The sequence below is a fragment of the Lipomyces doorenjongii genome, assembly GCF_038497915.1.
Source record: "Lipomyces doorenjongii strain NRRL Y-27504 unplaced genomic scaffold V1508scaffold_101, whole genome shotgun sequence".
In the NCBI taxonomy this organism is placed as follows: domain Eukaryota; kingdom Fungi; phylum Ascomycota; class Lipomycetes; order Lipomycetales; family Lipomycetaceae; genus Lipomyces; species Lipomyces doorenjongii.
Window position 1 is genome coordinate 26470 of NW_027118168.1, and position 18257 is coordinate 44726.

The 18257-nt window shown below is 46.2% G+C and overlaps 6 protein-coding genes across 6 annotated transcripts; 4 read left to right on the top strand and 2 right to left on the bottom strand.

Moving 5' to 3' along the window:
• Window positions 1-1844: 1844 nt before the first annotated feature.
• V1508DRAFT_361177 (RTA1 like protein-domain-containing protein) lies at window positions 1845-3068 on the top strand (the record flags this gene model as incomplete). The annotated part of the gene is made up of 6 exons (XM_066937173.1): window positions 1845-2049; window positions 2105-2174; window positions 2224-2292; window positions 2350-2444; window positions 2500-2842; window positions 2891-3068. The coding sequence occupies 6 exons, from the start codon at window positions 1845-1847 to the stop codon at window positions 3066-3068; spliced, it is 960 nt and encodes a 319-aa protein (XP_066792799.1).
• A 375-nt stretch (window positions 3069-3443) lies between these two features.
• Window positions 3444-5711, bottom strand: V1508DRAFT_23590 (uncharacterized protein). Its single transcript, XM_066936337.1, has 2 exons — window positions 5183-5711; window positions 3444-5132 (listed from the first exon to the last, which is right to left on the bottom strand). Exons 1-2 carry the CDS (start codon window positions 5529-5531, stop codon window positions 3631-3633), a joined length of 1851 nt encoding a protein of 616 aa, XP_066792800.1. The 5' UTR covers window positions 5532-5711; the 3' UTR covers window positions 3444-3630.
• A 24-nt stretch (window positions 5712-5735) lies between these two features.
• V1508DRAFT_442300 (telomere length regulation protein-domain-containing protein) lies at window positions 5736-9069 on the top strand. The gene is made up of 3 exons (XM_066942323.1): window positions 5736-6552; window positions 6603-6995; window positions 7052-9069. Exons 1-3 carry the CDS (start codon window positions 5892-5894, stop codon window positions 8698-8700), a joined length of 2703 nt encoding a protein of 900 aa, XP_066792801.1. The 5' UTR covers window positions 5736-5891; the 3' UTR covers window positions 8701-9069.
• On the bottom strand, window positions 8950-11807 carry V1508DRAFT_392824 (glycoside hydrolase superfamily). Its single transcript, XM_066937963.1, has 3 exons — window positions 11296-11807; window positions 10572-11240; window positions 8950-10510 (listed from the first exon to the last, which is right to left on the bottom strand). The coding sequence occupies exons 1-3, from the start codon at window positions 11751-11753 to the stop codon at window positions 9100-9102; spliced, it is 2538 nt and encodes an 845-aa protein (XP_066792802.1). The 5' UTR covers window positions 11754-11807; the 3' UTR covers window positions 8950-9099.
• Window positions 11808-12917: 1110 nt separating this feature from the next.
• On the top strand, window positions 12918-14987 carry V1508DRAFT_23781 (general substrate transporter). The gene is made up of 7 exons (XM_066936342.1): window positions 12918-13117; window positions 13178-13268; window positions 13322-13408; window positions 13466-14077; window positions 14136-14199; window positions 14255-14461; window positions 14516-14987. The coding sequence occupies exons 1-7, from the start codon at window positions 13049-13051 to the stop codon at window positions 14868-14870; spliced, it is 1485 nt and encodes a 494-aa protein (XP_066792803.1). The 5' UTR covers window positions 12918-13048; the 3' UTR covers window positions 14871-14987.
• A 2280-nt stretch (window positions 14988-17267) lies between these two features.
• On the top strand, window positions 17268-18242 carry V1508DRAFT_406776 (uncharacterized protein; the record flags this gene model as incomplete). Its single annotated transcript, XM_066938798.1, has 4 exons — window positions 17268-17530; window positions 17593-17753; window positions 17809-17843; window positions 17874-18242. The coding sequence occupies 4 exons, from the start codon at window positions 17268-17270 to the stop codon at window positions 18240-18242; spliced, it is 828 nt and encodes a 275-aa protein (XP_066792804.1).
• Window positions 18243-18257: the final 15 nt, after the last annotated feature.

Here is an 18257-nt window from a genome sequence, read left to right on the forward strand (position 1 = left end):
TGGATTGTAAGAGCCACTCCCATTCTGGATGGTGTTATATGTATAATGACGATATGGCGTATGATGCGATCTCGCAGTCACCGCCGAAAACTTACACTTCCTACGTTTGCTTTCGCTGCTAAGGATGGAAGCAACTGGGGGGTTCAGCTAAGGTCACTATTGTATCCTCGCCATCCACAGTCTTCTTGACTCTCTGACCACCAGATACTACGTTAGGGGCCAATAGAGTTGTTGGATATTCTAATTATTACGTGTATTTTTATTTTTGCCTTAATCTTTCACAAATGACGTATTTTTTGAACCACGTATAATTATACTGTTCTCTTAATTTAGATTTGAATCGTGATTTGAGGCACATGCCCATATTTGGAAGTGTACCATAAAAATATCAAGCAGTGGAGAGAAGATTTAAGGCAAATATACTTATCAATAAACATTTGATGATTTACTTTACGGACTTCCCTGTTATACGAAGATTGGTCTTTTGTTTTTATTCGTCTATCAAGCGATGTCATTAATTGGCGGCCTTGCGAGTTTACGTAACACACGCATTCTGAGAGGTTTTCGTCAACGAGGCGCTGACGTGGACCAAGGGTTCAAATATGTATGCTTCTGCATCCTCGCATGGAATTTACCGAAACAAACCTTCGACCTGTTAGTGGAATTTTAGTCTGGGTTAGTTCTGGGTTAGTGCCTGCGTGCTCTTGTGTAAGTTAATAAGTTTACCACAATTATATCATTTTAACATTATACAAATGTATGTTAGCGTGTTAAAAATATAATGTACTGCGGCGTGTAGCAGTCACAATTTGATTGTCAAGAAAATGATGGTGGCTCTAATAACAGATACCATATACGACAGAGCCATACTCGATACAAGCCCTGACGTCTCAGTCTCATTGAGGCATAGACTCGAAAATATGGCGCAAAATATACAAGCCACGTCGAAGGCTGCAAATTAGAACGAATTATTGCAAGTTGCTACTTATTCTTAATAGAGTGTGGACAAAATGGCATTCCGTGTGCCCTCGGCCCTTTGATGTTACATATTATTATATCCATTAATTGTGTCTGTATTATATAGGATATTTGCTAATTGTGCTGAATTCATCCGCCTTATTATCAAACTGTCCTCAACCGGTAATAATAACCACAATGGCTGTAGGGTTAGGGCGAAGCGATCTCCTCTGCTTTCGCTTCACGCGTCCAGAACTGGCATGTATATATCATAGCCTCCGTGGTCGCGCCATTGGACGAGACCTCTTCGCTTCACTCAGTGTGTGTTTATTGAATACGATGCGTCGTCAGCTGCCAAACTTAGCCAAGCGACTCATGCGAGGACTTGGGTGAGGCGCTCAATTTTCCATCATCTTGGGGCATCAGGCCAATAATCAGCGTTGGATTGTCTGCCCTAACCCTCAGCTGAATCTGGTGACGCTGATAAACCCCTATTATCGGCTTGAGACAATAATATGAAACGTACGGCTGGCGCACGGCTGGCGCATGTTTGGACGAAAGTAGCATTTGAACAGATTTTGTGGCGTCCGTGATGACGCGTTTCCACTATTTGTGCGGCTCCACCTACTTGCAACAAATACTATGATACTACATAGATGACGTTCTCGGATGACGAATTCAGGTCCTATGGTGTGGAGATAGTCGTATCGAGTTTAGATCCCTACTACACAGCCCACCAGATCCGAGATGGAAGAATGTCAGCTTATTTCTCCGACATCGTCACATTCAAAGTATGGCCCATATATCAATAAACATAGAAATATGGCCCGAAGTTGCGATTCGACTCTGCAGATTCATGCTGATTTCTTGAATGGTAATTGAATGTCATGGACCAGAACTACACTATTCCAATTGAAGACTGCACTCTCGATACATGCCCCCTCTCTCTAGCACACTTCACTTATGTTCCTACTCTCGCCGGTAATGCATTCTTTGCCGGCTGGTTCGGTCTTGTCATCGTCCTTCAGATCTTGCTGGCTGTCAAGTACAGAACATGGGGATACTTTATAGCTATGTTTGGTGGAGTTTTTCGTGTGTTACTCGTCGATTTCCTGCTATTTATCCAATTCTGACTCATTCGTTGTAGTTGAGATCATGGGATACATTGGTCGCATACAGATGCACTTCAATCCCTTCACAAGCCCACCATATCTTTTGTAAGCTTAGTCAGTTCTTACGCAATTGGATCTCTCTCTGATGTTCCAGATATTTGATTTGCCTGACCATTGCACCCGCCTTTCTTGGTGCGGCCGTTTATCTCTGTCTCTCCAGAATGTCAGTATATCAATGCTGTCTTCTCATATCACAATGATCTCCGCTAACTTGTCTTAGCGTTGTGGTTTATGGAGAGCACCTTTCTCGGTTCAAACCCCGAACTTACACTCTGGTATTTATTACGTGCGATTTCATCTCTCTCTGTCTGCAAGGTATTACTACAATGGACCCTTTGTTACCCCGCACGGCTGCTGACTCAATATAAAGGAGCCGGTGGTGGAATTGCAGCAACGGCTAATACGCAAAACGGAACTAATTTGGGTAAGAACATCATGCTCGCTGGACTTATTTTTCAAGTGTTCGCGACAATTCTGTTCATGACGGCTTGTGCCGAGTTTGCGTGGAACTTGCGCAAAGCTGGCCCCGATGCACATGAACCTACTCATGCCATGTTGAGGAGCAGCTGGAAATTTCGCCTGTTTCTCTGGGGTCTCGGCGTGGCAATTTCCTGCATCTTCGTGAGAAGTGTCTACCGCGTCGCGGAACTTAGTCAAGGATTTGGAGGATCCCTCGCGAACCAGCAGGTCACGTTTATGATCCTCGAGGGAGTGTACGTAAAATGCCTTGTTAATCGGATCACTTACTGATGCCATCTTAGGATGATCTTCATTGCTGCGGGAGCGCAGACATTTCTCCATCCAGGAGTCTGCTTCCAAGGAAGCTGGGAAGCCGCCAACTTCAAGCTTGGTCGAAGGAAAAGAGACGATACTACGGAAAGCGTGCTGCTATCAGATATGAATGCTATCGTCGATAATGGAGATATGGGTTACAAATAGATGGGCTTGCATGAAACGAGAACACGGTGCACAAACTAATGGTTCAGGTATTCTGCGAATAAATACAACAAGGAAAAGCGGGGCCTCTACAAATAACTGACCTAAAAGAATCCGCACAGACAAAAACACGTAGACTCCAAGCACTCTGTGGGCACCCAGCGGAGCGGAGTTGTACCTCATGAGCTTCATTTGAATCGAGCCTCATAAACATAAACCAAAAAAGTTTTATATGGTCGGGTTAAATTGAACAGTGAAACCTTGCGAAATACCATGGTTTGAGCCCACTACTCGGTATAATAAGTACTTCAGGGCATAGATCGGCGCTGTCGTCGGTGTGGCTACATCCAAAGGATTGAAGAACCTTAATGGGTTGCTACCTAACACGTAGGAGTGGACATATCGTAGAGGGTAAATCACGAGCGAGTAAGCTCACCATGCGTTCCTGTTAAGTCTCGCGAAAAACCTGCCTTCACATCGTGTCCTCGGACTCAATCCATCCGTGTTCTCGTAACAAACAACAGGCTCTACATTCAATTATAACTTCAAAATGCTAATTATTCCATTACTCTTTCTGCCGCTGAGCCCTCAACCGCGCTTCAACCGCTCTCGCCCTCCTTTCCCGCTCAATCCTCATCCGGGCTTCAGGAGTTAGTCCACTTAACAACTGCTGCTCGTGTCCAACGCTCGTGACGACCGAGCTAGCAAGTTTCCGCCCACCAATAGTCGCAGCATTCTGATTCTCCGTGACTCCACTCCGTTCAAGCCTCTTTACTGCCTCGGCACGTTCTCTGACCGCACTCTCTTTTTCCCTCGCGTCGCGCGCGGCGATGTCAGCCTTTGTAAGTGCACTGTTCACACCACTTTCGGCCCAACTCCACTTCTGTTCACCGAGATCCCCCCGAGCCAGACGAAATGCATCTCTAGTTGCACGATCGCCACTAAGCTCCCATGCTGTCCGGCCTTCGTCATTGCGCAGTGTCGGATTGGCTCCCAACGTGACGACCAAGAACCCCACCATTCTAGCGAGCGAAAGCGATGAGGCAAGATGTAACGCTGTAGGAGTGTGGTGATATTGCTCCACTGGCTCGAATCGGAAATCAGGTGACAAACGGTTTGATTCCAGATACGTGACCAATGGATTCGTACGCGACTTCTTCACGAAAGCCACGATCTGTGACGTGTGCAGCTCCCCGGGTGACAGTTCCTTTGCTGGTTCTGGTTCCTTACTAGGTGCTGACAACGCTATCTCTTTCGGCTTGGGCTTGGACTTCGGAGGAGCAAAAGCGTCCTTCTTCATAATCTTCGGCCGCGTGAGCTCCAACCAAACCCGCTTCACCTCACTCCCCGTCGCCCGTCTCGTAGAAAAAGGAATTCCCTTCACACGTTTATCCCTTGAACCGATAACGGCTCCATCATATCCTACCAAAATTTTGCGATTCTGCCGTCCATTTGCGCGCACAAAAATATGCTCCGCGCGGTCTATGTACGACTTCCACTGTTCCAACAACTCCCTTACTTCCTTCTCCAAAGCCGCTTCATTATATCGCCGCAAATTAGAACCAGCAGAATGCGCTTTGCCATGAGCATTATCACTCGCGCTTTGCGCCCCTCCCTGCTTCCGACGCGTCGTATATCTGTGGAAAGTCTTGTGTTCAAGGAACACGACTGGACCTGCTTGGTTCTGCGGCTTTAATGCGTGCGAGATAATTGCACCTGCAAAGTGACCGCCTCCGAGCATAAATATCGCTGACACTGGTGTTGATGCGTCGTGCGTCTGTGCTTTGGGAGGAAGCTGTCTGCTTTTAATGACGTCTTGTGGTGTCGAATTTTCGGGGACTGGAAAAAGTGTAGAATAGATCGCGAGGACGTCATCCGGGGGAAGTAGAGATGACTGAAATGTCAGGAATGGCGAACGGACTGACATGGCAGAGTCGTCGTCATGTTCTTGAATTGCGTCAAGCGTGGTCTTTGCAAGGAGATTGCTTACTCTATCGGTCATTGAGTCGGACACTGGGTCTGATTCTGAATCGCTTGAATCAGATCCCGAAATTGATTCTTCTAATTCTAAACCCTGTTAACTTCTATCCCAGCGACACCAAGTCAAAGATAGTCACCATCCAGCATCGTTTCAAACATGGGTAGCCCAACGGCTGGTAGTCCCAAAACTTTCCTCTTCACATTAAATTTGTGGTAATCAGTCTTGTAATGCTCTCTCTGCTCATCTGTGGATGTGGCGCTATAGTTACATGTGTTGCACTGTGGGCCAGATCCCGTCGTACCCTCCAACGCATCAGCAAGAGGGTCTGACGCCGGTGTGAGATTTGCTGGTGTCGGCTGCTCTAGATAGTCAGACGTTCTTGGCGTTGATGTTGAACCTGCAGACTCGAATGAGATCGGCTCGAGGGACGACAATAACGTTTCTGGTAAAGTGTAGACGTAAAACGGCGATGCGCGCGACGTCATGTTGGCTCGCCGGATAGATCCGTTATAGTAAAATCCTCAATATTCAACGTCGTAATGCAATATACCGGTTTCGCAATGAAAATGGGAGATATAGATTTAGCAGGTAAAAGTCGTCTAGTTAAATATCGGCTCGAGTGTTGCAGAAGAATGAAGCCAGACAAAAATTTAGCCATCAAAACTGAGTCGCTGAATGAATCCTCGTGACGCAATAGAGTTTGAAGGCGCGCGCAGAATCAGCAATTGTCCATATATGTTTGATTCAGGGGTTCAGTACCCTCTTTCCAGTCGACAACTGACTTGTCACACTGAAGAGTCGTCGACAATACTCATCCAAAGCTACACGACAGATCGAATGGCAATATGACAATGGACGACCGAGTCCAATCGGTATCCGACTCAGTAGAAATATTAAAGGGTGCACCCAGCTCGAATGATGTACTGCGGATAATGCACAGTCTGTCCAAAAATGGTTCAATTCGACTACCATCACCTGAGTCCGGACAAGTGATCTCAATACTTCTTAACAAAATCGTGCCAGATTTCTACGACGCTATGGCACACTCCAAGCAATTTAGTCAGGATGTATTGACGATTTTGAGAAGTCTGACCGGAATTAGAGGGTTGCTCAATGTGGTTGCAATATGCACTGATATTGTGCTTCGGCAGCCCAATGATCCACAGGCGAGAAGTAAGCTTCAAGCTCTACTGACTGTTCTGGGAGATGTCCTTTCTGCAAACATACTTGTGACGTTATATAGCCACTTTATGTCAGATGCCAAAAGGGATCTATATTGGCGCGAAGTAACGGCTCTGTTTGCAGGAGGAAAGATTGTTGCAGTCACAGCGGAAGCAAAGGTGGCGATCGACGAGAACGACAAGCCAAAATTATGGTGGTGGGCCGCTGATGGTGCGAAAATGTCGGAATTTTTGGGTTTGGCATTGCTGATGTGCAGTAATGGAGAAATTGGCGATGCAAATTTGGGAAAGTTCTTCAGTCGCGCGTTGAGTTCCGGCTATCCCAGTGAGTACTCTCGTGATTCTGAGCGTTCAGGTAGTGGTACTAATTGTTAGATTTATTCTTAAACCAATTGCTGAATAAACATGGATTTGATTTTATGAAGAGTATATCAAGACATTTGGACGCTCGAGAGACAGCGTCATTCACCAAAACCGTCCTTCGTTACCTACAAACGACATACTTTGATCATGAAGATACCGACACCGTGAGAGTGTCACATAAAGTATCTGCCGCGGCCACGATTTTGATATACTTAATTCCTCTCGACGAAGAGAATAACCTTCTACAAATAGTACTTCAACAGCAAATAGGGAATCAGCTCCTTCGTAGGGCTGTCATCGCCTGGATTGCGTTTCATGGATTACAGGAGCAAGTCTTTGACGATCTTTTGAAAATGTGGAGCGATAAGATTGTTATTCATAACGTCCAAATCACAAAGCAAGAAGGTAAACAATACAGAACACGATTCTCCACATTATTATCGCTAATAACATCATGACAGTACAAACAGAAGTTCTTGGTCTTCTTCTTCCCCATCTCGGATTCAAATACATTCGCATAGTAGCGCAGTCGAAGCAGTACTTGACGGGAGTATCAAATCGTCTCGGTGCGGTTTCCACTCATCTTCGATATACGGGCATGTGTCTTGCTGTGGCCGTAAATCAGAGGGATAATTCCGGCATTAAGCTTAGCTTCGACGATGTCCCTGGGTTTCCAGCGGTGTATTGTGAATGGGCTAAACTGTTGCAACACAAAGATGCAGTAATCTATGAGGCTTCAATCTGGGAATATCTGACACCGCGTCCTTCCGAAGGTGCAAAGAAAGCCGGTGCAATTTCTACGATAGTTCGCATGCCAATCTCGAGTGCCAAGACAGGAAAGCAGACATCCGCACCTATCGAGCTCAATGTAGAAAATGACAGTGATGATGAGACGGATACGGAGTTCGAGCCATATGCTATTGTTGAAGATGAGTCTGAAGATTCTGACGATGATCCGACGATGCGTCGTGAGAAAGTCTTGCCTCCAGTTTACGTTATCGATCTAATCAAATACTTTCACGAAACGGATTCAAATACTGCTTTTCTCAAGCATAAAGTCGCACTAGCGAACGCGGCCAAAATAATCCTGCGGAAAGCTACGTTTGGGCGCGAACTGGTTGCGGCAAGCAAAGAACTCGGAATAATTTTGTCTGGAATTAAGAACAATTTTGATCTTGAAAATTTCGAGCAGAACAAGATGAACGCAATGGTTGCACTGGTGATTACTGTCCCGGATGTCATTGGACCGCTGTATGCCGAGAGCGTCACATTCGGTGATTACTCGATGCAGGAAAGGCTAACGATGCTGTCAGCACTGGCGTTGGGTGCGCTACATCTGAGCGGAAGACAGTCATATGAGTTTGATATAGATCCACAGAGCATGTTCACGAGCAGGTTACTACCAGAAGGAATACATGAGCGATTTATTTCGGCAAAAGACTATCCGCATGATTTATCGAGACTAGGGCTTCCGCAAGTTGACGATGCGATCAAGAAGATTCAAGTAGATGCGTTGCAGGAGTCTGTTACCAAAGCTACTGAAGCGGTCGCGAAAGAACCGGGCGTCCTGCGAATTTCAAAACGGCTGCAGAACGAGAGGCGTCGAGCAGCTAATAAAATTTCTGTGCAAAAGAATAATGTTGCGAAGATTGCAGGAAAGGCATTTTTCTTTCCCCTCGCAGCGCATTGGCGATATTTCACCAAGAGCATCTCCAGAAACGAGTTTGGTGCAATCATGGCTGGTCATTATATCAAGACATTGGCAATCATCTTGAACGCTAGTTACCCCTCAGCAACGGATATCCTTGACATGTCTATGGAACTCTTCAGTATATTGTCCACCATCCGTCGTGATGTTTCTGATGCGTCGATTATGGAGTCATTCCTCACAGCGATTCTCGTCGTTATTGACGTCAACGAAGAAGACACGATAATCAACATGTTTTCAAAACAATTGATCGAAATAAAGGAGTACCTAGATGCAAACTGGGACGGGATCACAGACCAGGGAGTTCATAATATGTCTGCTGGCGTTTTGATCAAAGTTACACAACTGTTGCAGACGTATCAGGGACGGCTCGTCGGCGAGTACTTGACTATGGGAAGTTAATTGGCGTTTGTTTGGTTTGGTGTAGTACTCAATATAGCATCGTATGTGGAGATAGATGTAATCATTCATAGGCGCTTGGAGCTACGCCGTTAGTAAGGGCGGCGATTGTGGGAGATAATAATCACCCTGAATCTCAACGTCTTACGCTTTATATGTATGCCTCAACACATGTTATTACGACGGGTCACTTCCGAAATATTACCATCGACGATGACAAAAACGCCAACTGAAAGGAGTAGATCTTGGAGACAGCGCTATTATCAGTGAATTTTGTATCAAATTCTGCGCAATTAGTAGTATTAATTCTATCTCGTTTCAAATTCTATCTTCTCTTCTTCAGTTCTATAACTAACCAAGTAAACTCGAGCCTACACAAGCTGAGAGAACAGTTCCCAACCACTACTGCGAAGCGACCAAACATATATCTATTGTCCAGCCAACCGCATCAGCTGTGCCGCGACCACCAGCTCCTGAATTAACGTCCACGGTTAATAGAGAAGCTGAAATACCATCTAAGGTCTCAACCTTGTACGAAACTGGATCACTGTTCAGTAAAATCTGGATCCGGGCAGTTTCTATTGTTTGCGCGACAAAGGCAAGCTTGCCTTCGAACTTGACCGTTGTACGCAAACATTCTGGTGCGGTCAAGACCTGAATCTCCGTTATCGCAGCCAGACTGGCGTATTTATCGACTAGACCCAGACATGCAATCTCGATGCCATCTGTACCACCAATAGAATATGATGGCGCGATAGTGATGACCTCATGCGTCTCGGGTGGTAATGTAATCTCCGCAATCGGTGTACCGGACGACAATGATGGATTGAAATACATCGCCGATCGATGGTCATTGAACCACAATAGGTATTTCGTATCCGGCAACAATTCCTCCGGACCAAGCGCATCTATGATATCGGACGCGAACAAAATATCTGTCGACGCATGTGCGGCACTGTCACGTGAACTCCAAAGAATGACAGACGATGAATTGGCTACCGGGAAAGACGAAGCGGCTTTGATGGATGGACCAATCCCGCTATCCAGTGTAGGCTCCCAGATGCGCGATCGAAGAGGTCGGATTGTGTTTGGTGCCTGAATCACTTCATAAACTCCGGAACGAGTGCGGCCGATCAGCTTGTGGATAACTTCTAAATCATGTTCGCCTGCCCTGTCCGACAAAAGCACAGGTCCTTGGAAAAAGGCACGGAGGACAGCGTGATACTCTGGCCACTGTGCAGCACTCATAAACATGTCAGCATCAGGTATCAGACACATGCGAGAGATGATAATGCAGTTCATAAGGTTGTAATGAATATGATCACGGTGCACGTTCGGTCGTGGCAAGCCAAAGTCGTTGGTGTTGCGAAACACTACCCGCTTTCCATTCGTAGCCAATCCCATGCCAATGTCACCGTTGAACATGCGCTCGTAGTGTGCCATACAATGTATCACTCTTCCCTCACCAAAAATTTCATCTGCCGCTTTATTCATGCCATTCCAAAGAGCGAACGCTTCCTCGGCACCTTCGACACCAGCCAAAAATGAACAATAGGCTTGGTCGTCAACCTTAGCAAAAGTTATCCCAGCAGCGGCGCACACAGAGAAATAGTCTTTCCAGAACTGATAAGCGAGCTCCTTAGGCGGCAACCACCAGATGTAGTCCTTCTCATCAGGCTGTGTACAAGTCTGCATTTCGAACCCTTTGTATATGAGACCCGGAACACAGTCTCTGCTGAGCTTGTATGGTCTCATCTTGTACTTAGCAACCAGTGGAGACTTGGACGCAATCGAGTTCCAATATCCGTGAAGACTAAATAGTGACATTAGCTGCAACGGACAAAATTAACGTTTTTAGAACGCAGAATACTCACGTCATCCAGACACCAATATTCTCGACTGTAGGTAGGCCCCGCTTGATAATATCGACGCTCTCGCGGAAGGAGATATTCATACCGTCCCAGATGTCGAAACTCCATAAGCCTTTTGTATCTAGAATACCATTCATGCCCGCACGGATGTCCTGCCAACCGTCGTCGATAATAAATGACCCTATCGGGAGATCTATGTCCTTAAGGGACTTGACCAGCCGAGCCAGATTTTCATTTGTCGGACGTACATACTCGCCAATACTAGACCACGTGCAAAAGCCAAGTTGACTATGAGGCCACAACGTGCCGCGGTCGTGTGTCGGTGGCATCTCATAAATAAGATTAGAAGTGCCGAGATATTGCTTGGCCATTCCAATTGCGCCGTCGATGGATTCGAACACATCCGCGCCTGTAGTGATCTTTCCGACAACGTAGACTTTGGCAGTGCAGTCTGCCTTCGTTCTGCGAACTCGAGCATAGACTGTGTTCGGTTCCTCGCCATCGCGAGCTGAAGTCAGGTGGACAGTGGCTTCAGCGGTTGAGCATGGATAAACGCAAAACGACGAAGCAGGATCAATGGTAGAATTCACAGGCTGTAGTAAGAAAAAATGAGATCCGAGAAGGACAGGGAGTTCTTTGAGGGTGATCCATCGAGGCTCGATCCAAGTATTTCTAAAGATATAAGTTAACAATTTAGGGATACTTAAATTAACAATATGGATAATACCTAGGGCGCACCCACACCCACCCTTGCCAATCATCAATCTTGAGCCACGGGATCTTGATATCCGCCCGGTCCTGACCGGGTTGGAGTTCAACGACCGTCTGGAACTCGTCTTCGCTAGTCTGGCACGTCCTTGGAATGACGGTTACAGCACGGTCAAGTGTGATGGTGTTGCCATCCACTGTGTAAGAGTACGTGAGATTCAGCGAATCTTCTTTCACATCGACGATAGCTTTGAAGGTGTAATGGCCCAATCCGATGGAGGGAATCTTGATCAGCTTGAAATCAGCCGCAGAAGGCGATCCAGAGGATATGGAGACGGTGATTCGGGCATCGGGCCTGTTAGATATCGCATAGACAGTGAGCGTGGTCCCTGTAGTAGGCTCAGCAAACACCACCTGGCCCGGGGCAGGTTGGAAGCAAACTTCTGGATGCAGAGTCAGCAGAACTTCGGACACCATTGTGTGCAGTCACGTGATTCTAGTGGGCACGGGTTGTACCGTTGGTGCAGAAAGGTACAGGCTGAGACTCTGCGGCGATATATAGTCTACTGCAAACTGATTCGACTGTATCGGCCACATTTTGGAGGGGCCATAGTATATTCCCTAATGGAGAAGTCGCATTGTGAGTCCGTCAGGGAAAATAAAATGCTAAGCGCAAACGCAATGATCGGCGACAACTGGTGTGCAAATGGCTAGGTGCCAGACCCCGCTAGTGGATTACAGGTAGATAAGCGATGCCACCAAAAATATCGTTCACACAGCAACGCACTCAATAATTTCGAAAAATCCATGGGTTGTAAATAAATATGCGCAGTATTGCCAAAGCTGCTGAAGACTGGGCTTCGAAGTCCACGTAGCTATATCAGTGTTCCACCAGAAATGGCAAACTCTCGGTACAAACAACTGCACAAAAGTTCCCAATTCTTCTTGAGAACTATGCTTATTCCGCCAATCAGTTCACCGTCGTCTATTGATTTTGCATGGCGCCCGGTCTGGTTCGAGACGCGGGGGAGGGGTGCGGGATACAGCAAACCTTAATTATAGTGTGGTGAGCCAATCTTGGGCCCCCACGCAAACGTAGTTTCAGAGTTTAGTTGGCGAGCTACACGTGCGCCTTTATCAGCTGCCCCACTTGTAAACACATCCCACTTTGCCTGCTGTAAGGCACAGGCCCATCCCGTTCACTTCTGCGACACATAAGCGCATTCCCTACTCCAGTAAGTGCCATTGCGATGTGCCGGGGATTGGGTGCGGTATTCACATACAACTGGCAATTCATGAATAGACGCAGATTCCAAGATTCAGCGTCTCTTGTAAGGTAAGTCGCACCGTTAACTGGTTTACGGATCCCGTCCTCACGATTCAGAGTCGTCGACCCAAGTGGGGATTGTGTAAGACCTAGTTCAGAAACCTTCGCTGAATGCTTAGCCGGCGTTTGCGCTTGTAGCTCATGGCGCCAGCGCTCACGAACTCGAGTCATAAGTGGGACCATAGTGTGGATGCTCCATCGCCATGTTTTAAGGTCTGCATTGGCATGGAAGTGTACTGCAAATACGCTCCTAGGAGTGACATATTGTCGTTTAGTCTGGGGATTGAATGGAAATGCGGGGCCCCAACGGTTACGTCTGAAAATGTTAGGTGCTGAATCTTCTATAAATCCGGCCCTTCCTATCTCTCTACTCTATCTCTCGTATATCGCTATAACATAACACTTAAAATTTTGGAACTATCGTTACTCGAAACAGCAAGCCACAATGTCCGAGGCGCAGAAATATCGTCGCAATATTAACCCTTACACACTCGGGTGCAGTATGTTCGCTGTGGTATGTTATGACGAAATGCGACAGTCAATATGAGTTCCACATTGACCCCTTCTTTGTCAGGTCGGATCGCTTCTCTATGGTATTGACTCTGGTGTCATATCGACAACTATCTCTCATCCCACCTTTACGAATTACTTTGCACCTTTTACACGTAAGTAGCGACGTCCTTGTCCGAAAAAGATTCGCGGACACTAACATCTATAGCTGGCGTAAAGGGCGCCGTGGTGTCCACATTTGGTGGTGGATCATTTTTAGGAGTTCTGTTCGCGGGGTGGTCTGCCGATGCGTGGGGTGCGTACATTCAGATCGTTAGCTCCAACGCAAATTGTATTGACGCACGTTTAATAGGACGGAAGTATTCAATCATGTTCGCGGCCGCCGTCGCCCTGATTGGCGGTATTATACAGGCATCTTCCGTGAAAATTGGAATGCTGATAGCCGGTCGCATTATCGGTGGATTTGCCGTTGGAGTCATGAACATGGTCATTCCGGTCTATAACTCAGAGATCGCTCCTCCGGGAAAGCGTGGTCTCATCACGGGCTTGCACGGTCAGTTTGTCAGTATCGGATTCGGCACTGCGAACTGGATTGGCTTCGCTTGTGCATACGCTTCCGGCGCATTTCAGTGGCGGTTCCCCCTTGCATTCCAATGCTTGCCAGCCGTGATAGTTTTGGTCGGTATCTTCTGGCTGCCATTCTCACCGCGCTGGCTCCTTGAGAAAGACAGAGTTGAAGAGGCGTACGCAATTCTCAAAAAGCTTCATGGCCCTCAAAATGAAGAGGAGGAGGAGTTGTTCGAAGCCGAATTTTTGCAGATGAAAGAGCAGATCCGATATGACATGAGCATCAGGGCAAGCGGCTTCAAGCCTTTCTTGCAGAAGAAGAGTAACCGAAAGCGTTTGGCTGTCAGTGTCGCTGTCCAGGCATTTACGCAGTTGACCGGTGTCAATGTCATGAACTGTTAGTCTTTTAACGGATGTAGTCGCGCAAGGGAATGCTTTGCTGACAGGTCACATAGATTACCAGACCGATTTATATAAAGGTCTTGGTATTACAGGACATACAGTTCTTCTTCTGTCAGGGTAAAAAAACTTTTATATCCAGGTAATAGATCAGTTGCTAACTATTGGTCTCTAGCATCTTTGGGTTAGACGGGCCGACTTTCAACCTGTTGGGTATCTTATTAGTAGATTCTTGGGGTCGGAAAAGAACTCTCTGGATAACCAATATTGCCATGGCACTCAGTATTGTCTGCGTCATGTGCTTGACGGCAGTCTTCCAGCACTCAAGCAACCAAGTTGGAAAAGGTTTCGCCATTGCTTTCTTGTTCATATTTTCGGGAATGTAAGTCTCACTTCCAGTTATTTAAACGTACTCATGCTTACAGAATTTGATCAGTTACTCCTTTGGATACAATTCAATTCACTATATCTACGTACCGGAAATCATGAGCCAGGAAGTTCGAGCCATAGGCACCGCCATCGCAGTGGAAGTCAACGTGCTCATCAACATCGTTCTGAACCAAGTGTCACCAATAGCATTTGCAAATATTGGATGGCGATACTATTCCGTATTTATCGCCACAAATCTCGTAGCCGCCGTCGTGGTGTTCTTATATTTCCCTGAAACCAAAAGCAAGACGCTTGAGGAAATTGGTGAACTATTCGGTGACGAGCTCATCATCAATATGAGCGATATCACTACGGTTGGCAAGTCGGACGTGGAGGCCGCTATGGCCGTTCACAAGGAGTGATGGATATAGATGTATATGTAGCTGTCTTTGTTTTGGATCTTGCCTGCCACCATTTGTAGTAGTCGCAATGCGTGTTTTATTATTGTCGAAGTGTTTTAAGATAGACAGTGTTATCGTCCTCCATAAGCCATATTATCCGCCAGTCCCTCTCAATTACCTATTTAGGATTGGTTTTTTCGAAGCCGTACATAAGATAAGTCAGTACTTTCTCTAAAGCAACTTCTTACGGCTTCTATGTTCAATTCGCCTTGTTCATTCTCTAATAGGAGGCTCTCGAGCAAAAGATCACGTACGGCAACGAAGAATGACCTAATCAGGGCTGGCACTCGTGCGAAGGTCGCTCAGCAAACTTGTGAGAGAGAGAATGCATCAACTCTACTGTGTAGGAGTGCCGCACCTTTTGCAAAGTCAGGGCGGCTCAATGATGCCGTCAATTGAAGGACCCTCACCCGAAGGCCGTCGTCAGCTCTCAGAACACAACTTCTCTCAATGCCGATGTATTCCCTTGAGAATCAGCACCACAGACCCAAGAGCATGACATGAGTCTATGAATTTTTATGAAACTTTAAGAGTCTCAAGCTTAATTCTCAAGCGGTGAAATGGAATCCTCGATCTGTGTCCTCTTTATTAAGGACCTCTCGACGTCTCGGACTTTCCAAACATCCATCCAAGGACTGCAATGCACTGATGTTGATATATCCGAATTTGAAAGTCCATAGATCTTGAAGAAAGCAATATATGCCTACACAATGAGGAGGCCTATGTTTTAAGGGATATATGTATATATTACCGAGGATGATAAGGAATTTGAATTGGAAATACTTACGAAAATAAATATACGAATCAAAATATTTATTCTCGCATTAGTAAGCAAGAAGAATTCAAACATTGTTCGAAACGTCCTGCGTCGGCTACGAACCAAGAATTGTACGTCTTCGAGAGACAGTTGAGGAGGTAAAGGTTGTTGGATCTTATTGTCCGTTAAAAAAAAAACTGGTGCGTCCTATTTTCGCTCTCAAATGTAATTAGGAATTGTAGCCACCAACTATGGTATCGCAACAGAACCACGGGTCACCTGAATATATGTGGCAAGCGATGAACCTTGTACAAGATTAATTCGGTTAGTATCCCCGACAACAAACAGATGATAGCTTGCAAGTAAAAATATATATTATATTTTATATATAGCGAAGACATGCGGAAATAATAGGATGATTGTTTGTCGTAATACTGACGAGAATTTCTTCTCTGCATTTCAAAGTCTCCGTTAATATTTGTTCGAACGAGAGTAGCATCGCCGCAGCAGAGTGAGAAACCTACGGCTGCGAACTATTGCAGCGCATGACGCAATCCATCGTCATTATGTCTCATTGGCCGCTCGCACGGGACAAAAATCTGATTGATAAGTAGATAAGGACGCACAGACACGCACCTAATTTTCTGCACAGTCCAAGAGGCGTACAACTTGGCGTGAAATATACGATGTATAATGTTTACAACCACCTCGAATCGGCTTAGCGAGGCACTAGACTTATGTATCCTGGAGCTCTGATCTGTAGACTGTCAAATGGACCGGAGGTCGCCTGTGGATAATAACTGAATCAGCAGCATACTACCATCAACATTGCACCATCGTCGTTCTAGCATCAACCTCTGAGAAGGACAACATCCAACGAGCAATTATTTGTGTGTGACGGTCGCGAATCTATGACTTTCTAACCAGCGAGCTGATTAATTAGAGCAGTTGAGCTTGGCATTCTGGCGGTAGTCTAAGCAGCTATTATATAGCCACGTTCAGTATCTAGGTCCATAATAGGATTTGATCGTTGCTGCGCCTGAAGCAATCTAGTACCGCGTTAAGAACTGTTGTTGACACGGAGTAGAGATGGCAAAGGAAAACCGCAGGGTGGCGCGTCTTGGACGGTGCTATCAGCTGCTATCAAGGTCGCGTAGCTTTACTTTATTCTTGACTTAGTACAGTGCTTCGTTTGTGGTTATCTGGTCTGGGCAGTATGATCGGAACTTGCACCGGTGCTATATCTCTGCGATACGTCGTGATCAGGTATTTTGCCCATATTCACAGTATATGTGCGCCTTTGTGTCCACAATACAGCACCCTAGACTCTAGGGATACAGTTCAGCAACTCAGGGCTGATACTCAACTGCCGTGTATTGCGGGTGATTACACATGTATGTACCGCCTTGTGTCATCACGATGGATTAGCCGCGATTCCAGCTGCTCTTGTACCCGTGCGGTAAGCCTCTTGACGACGACGACGAGGAGGACGTGCGAACCAGTATGTCATGGCCACATATATCGTCACTGATTGACATATTGATATTTTCCATCAACATCCATGCGTCAGTTCAATTCGCAAATCTACATTTGGCGCTGCAATGTCGTCACCTGGAAAGCAAGCAGTCTCGTCAGCAGCAACATTTCTCTACAACTCCGTTCGAGTCGAAATCGCACCTCACCTCACGCCGATCCTCGCAGCTGAGCAAGTTCAGAAGTTTCAGCCATTTGTACGGTGGTTTACGCGGCTGCAGCAATCATTGCGAATGACTCCGGTGAAAGGCGGAGCGACAAGCACGGATCCCAGTTTTTATCGACTTAAAAAAGTGGACATCCAGAGTGCAGACTTCTTTGGTCCAGCGAAGTGTGTTTTGCCAAGATTAGACTATATGATGGCATATTATTAACATTTCTGCATTTTTTTAGGAACAAACTGGGGTTCTTAAAGTTAATGGCGACAGTCGAAGACGATAATGGACGAACCTTGCCTGGTGTCGTCTTTCTTCGAGGTCAGAGTGTCGCTATACTGGTGCTTGTTTATCCTTCGCGTGATCCAGAAGCTGAGGATCCAATTGATTTTGACGACAGTAGGTCTTTCTATTGACGATAAGTATATAGATACTAACGTAACGAATTCAACAGGCAAAGCCAACGTCATATTAACAATACAGCCAAGAGTGGCGGGTGCCTCAATGGATTCCATCTAGATTCCAGCTGGAATGTTCGATCCTGACGATAGTGCCGAGGACGGTGGAAAATTGTCATTCACTGCCCAGCGAGAGCTCAAAGAAGAATGCGGACTCGCGATCAATGCAAAAGATATGAAGCCACTGTATACCTATGATGGCGGCATATACACGAGCGCCGGTGCGTCCGATGAGCAGATTCAGGTTTTTTACTGCAAAAAGCTGTTGAGCGAGTCTGCCATCAAAGGCTTACAAGGAAAATTCGGTAGTGCCGAAAAGGAGATTGGAGAGAGAATTACGTTAAGGATACTCCCGCTTCACGATCTCCTAACAGCCACGCAAGACATAAAATCAATATGCGCACTGGCTTTATATAGGTCATTGCAATGAACAGCTATCTGTAAA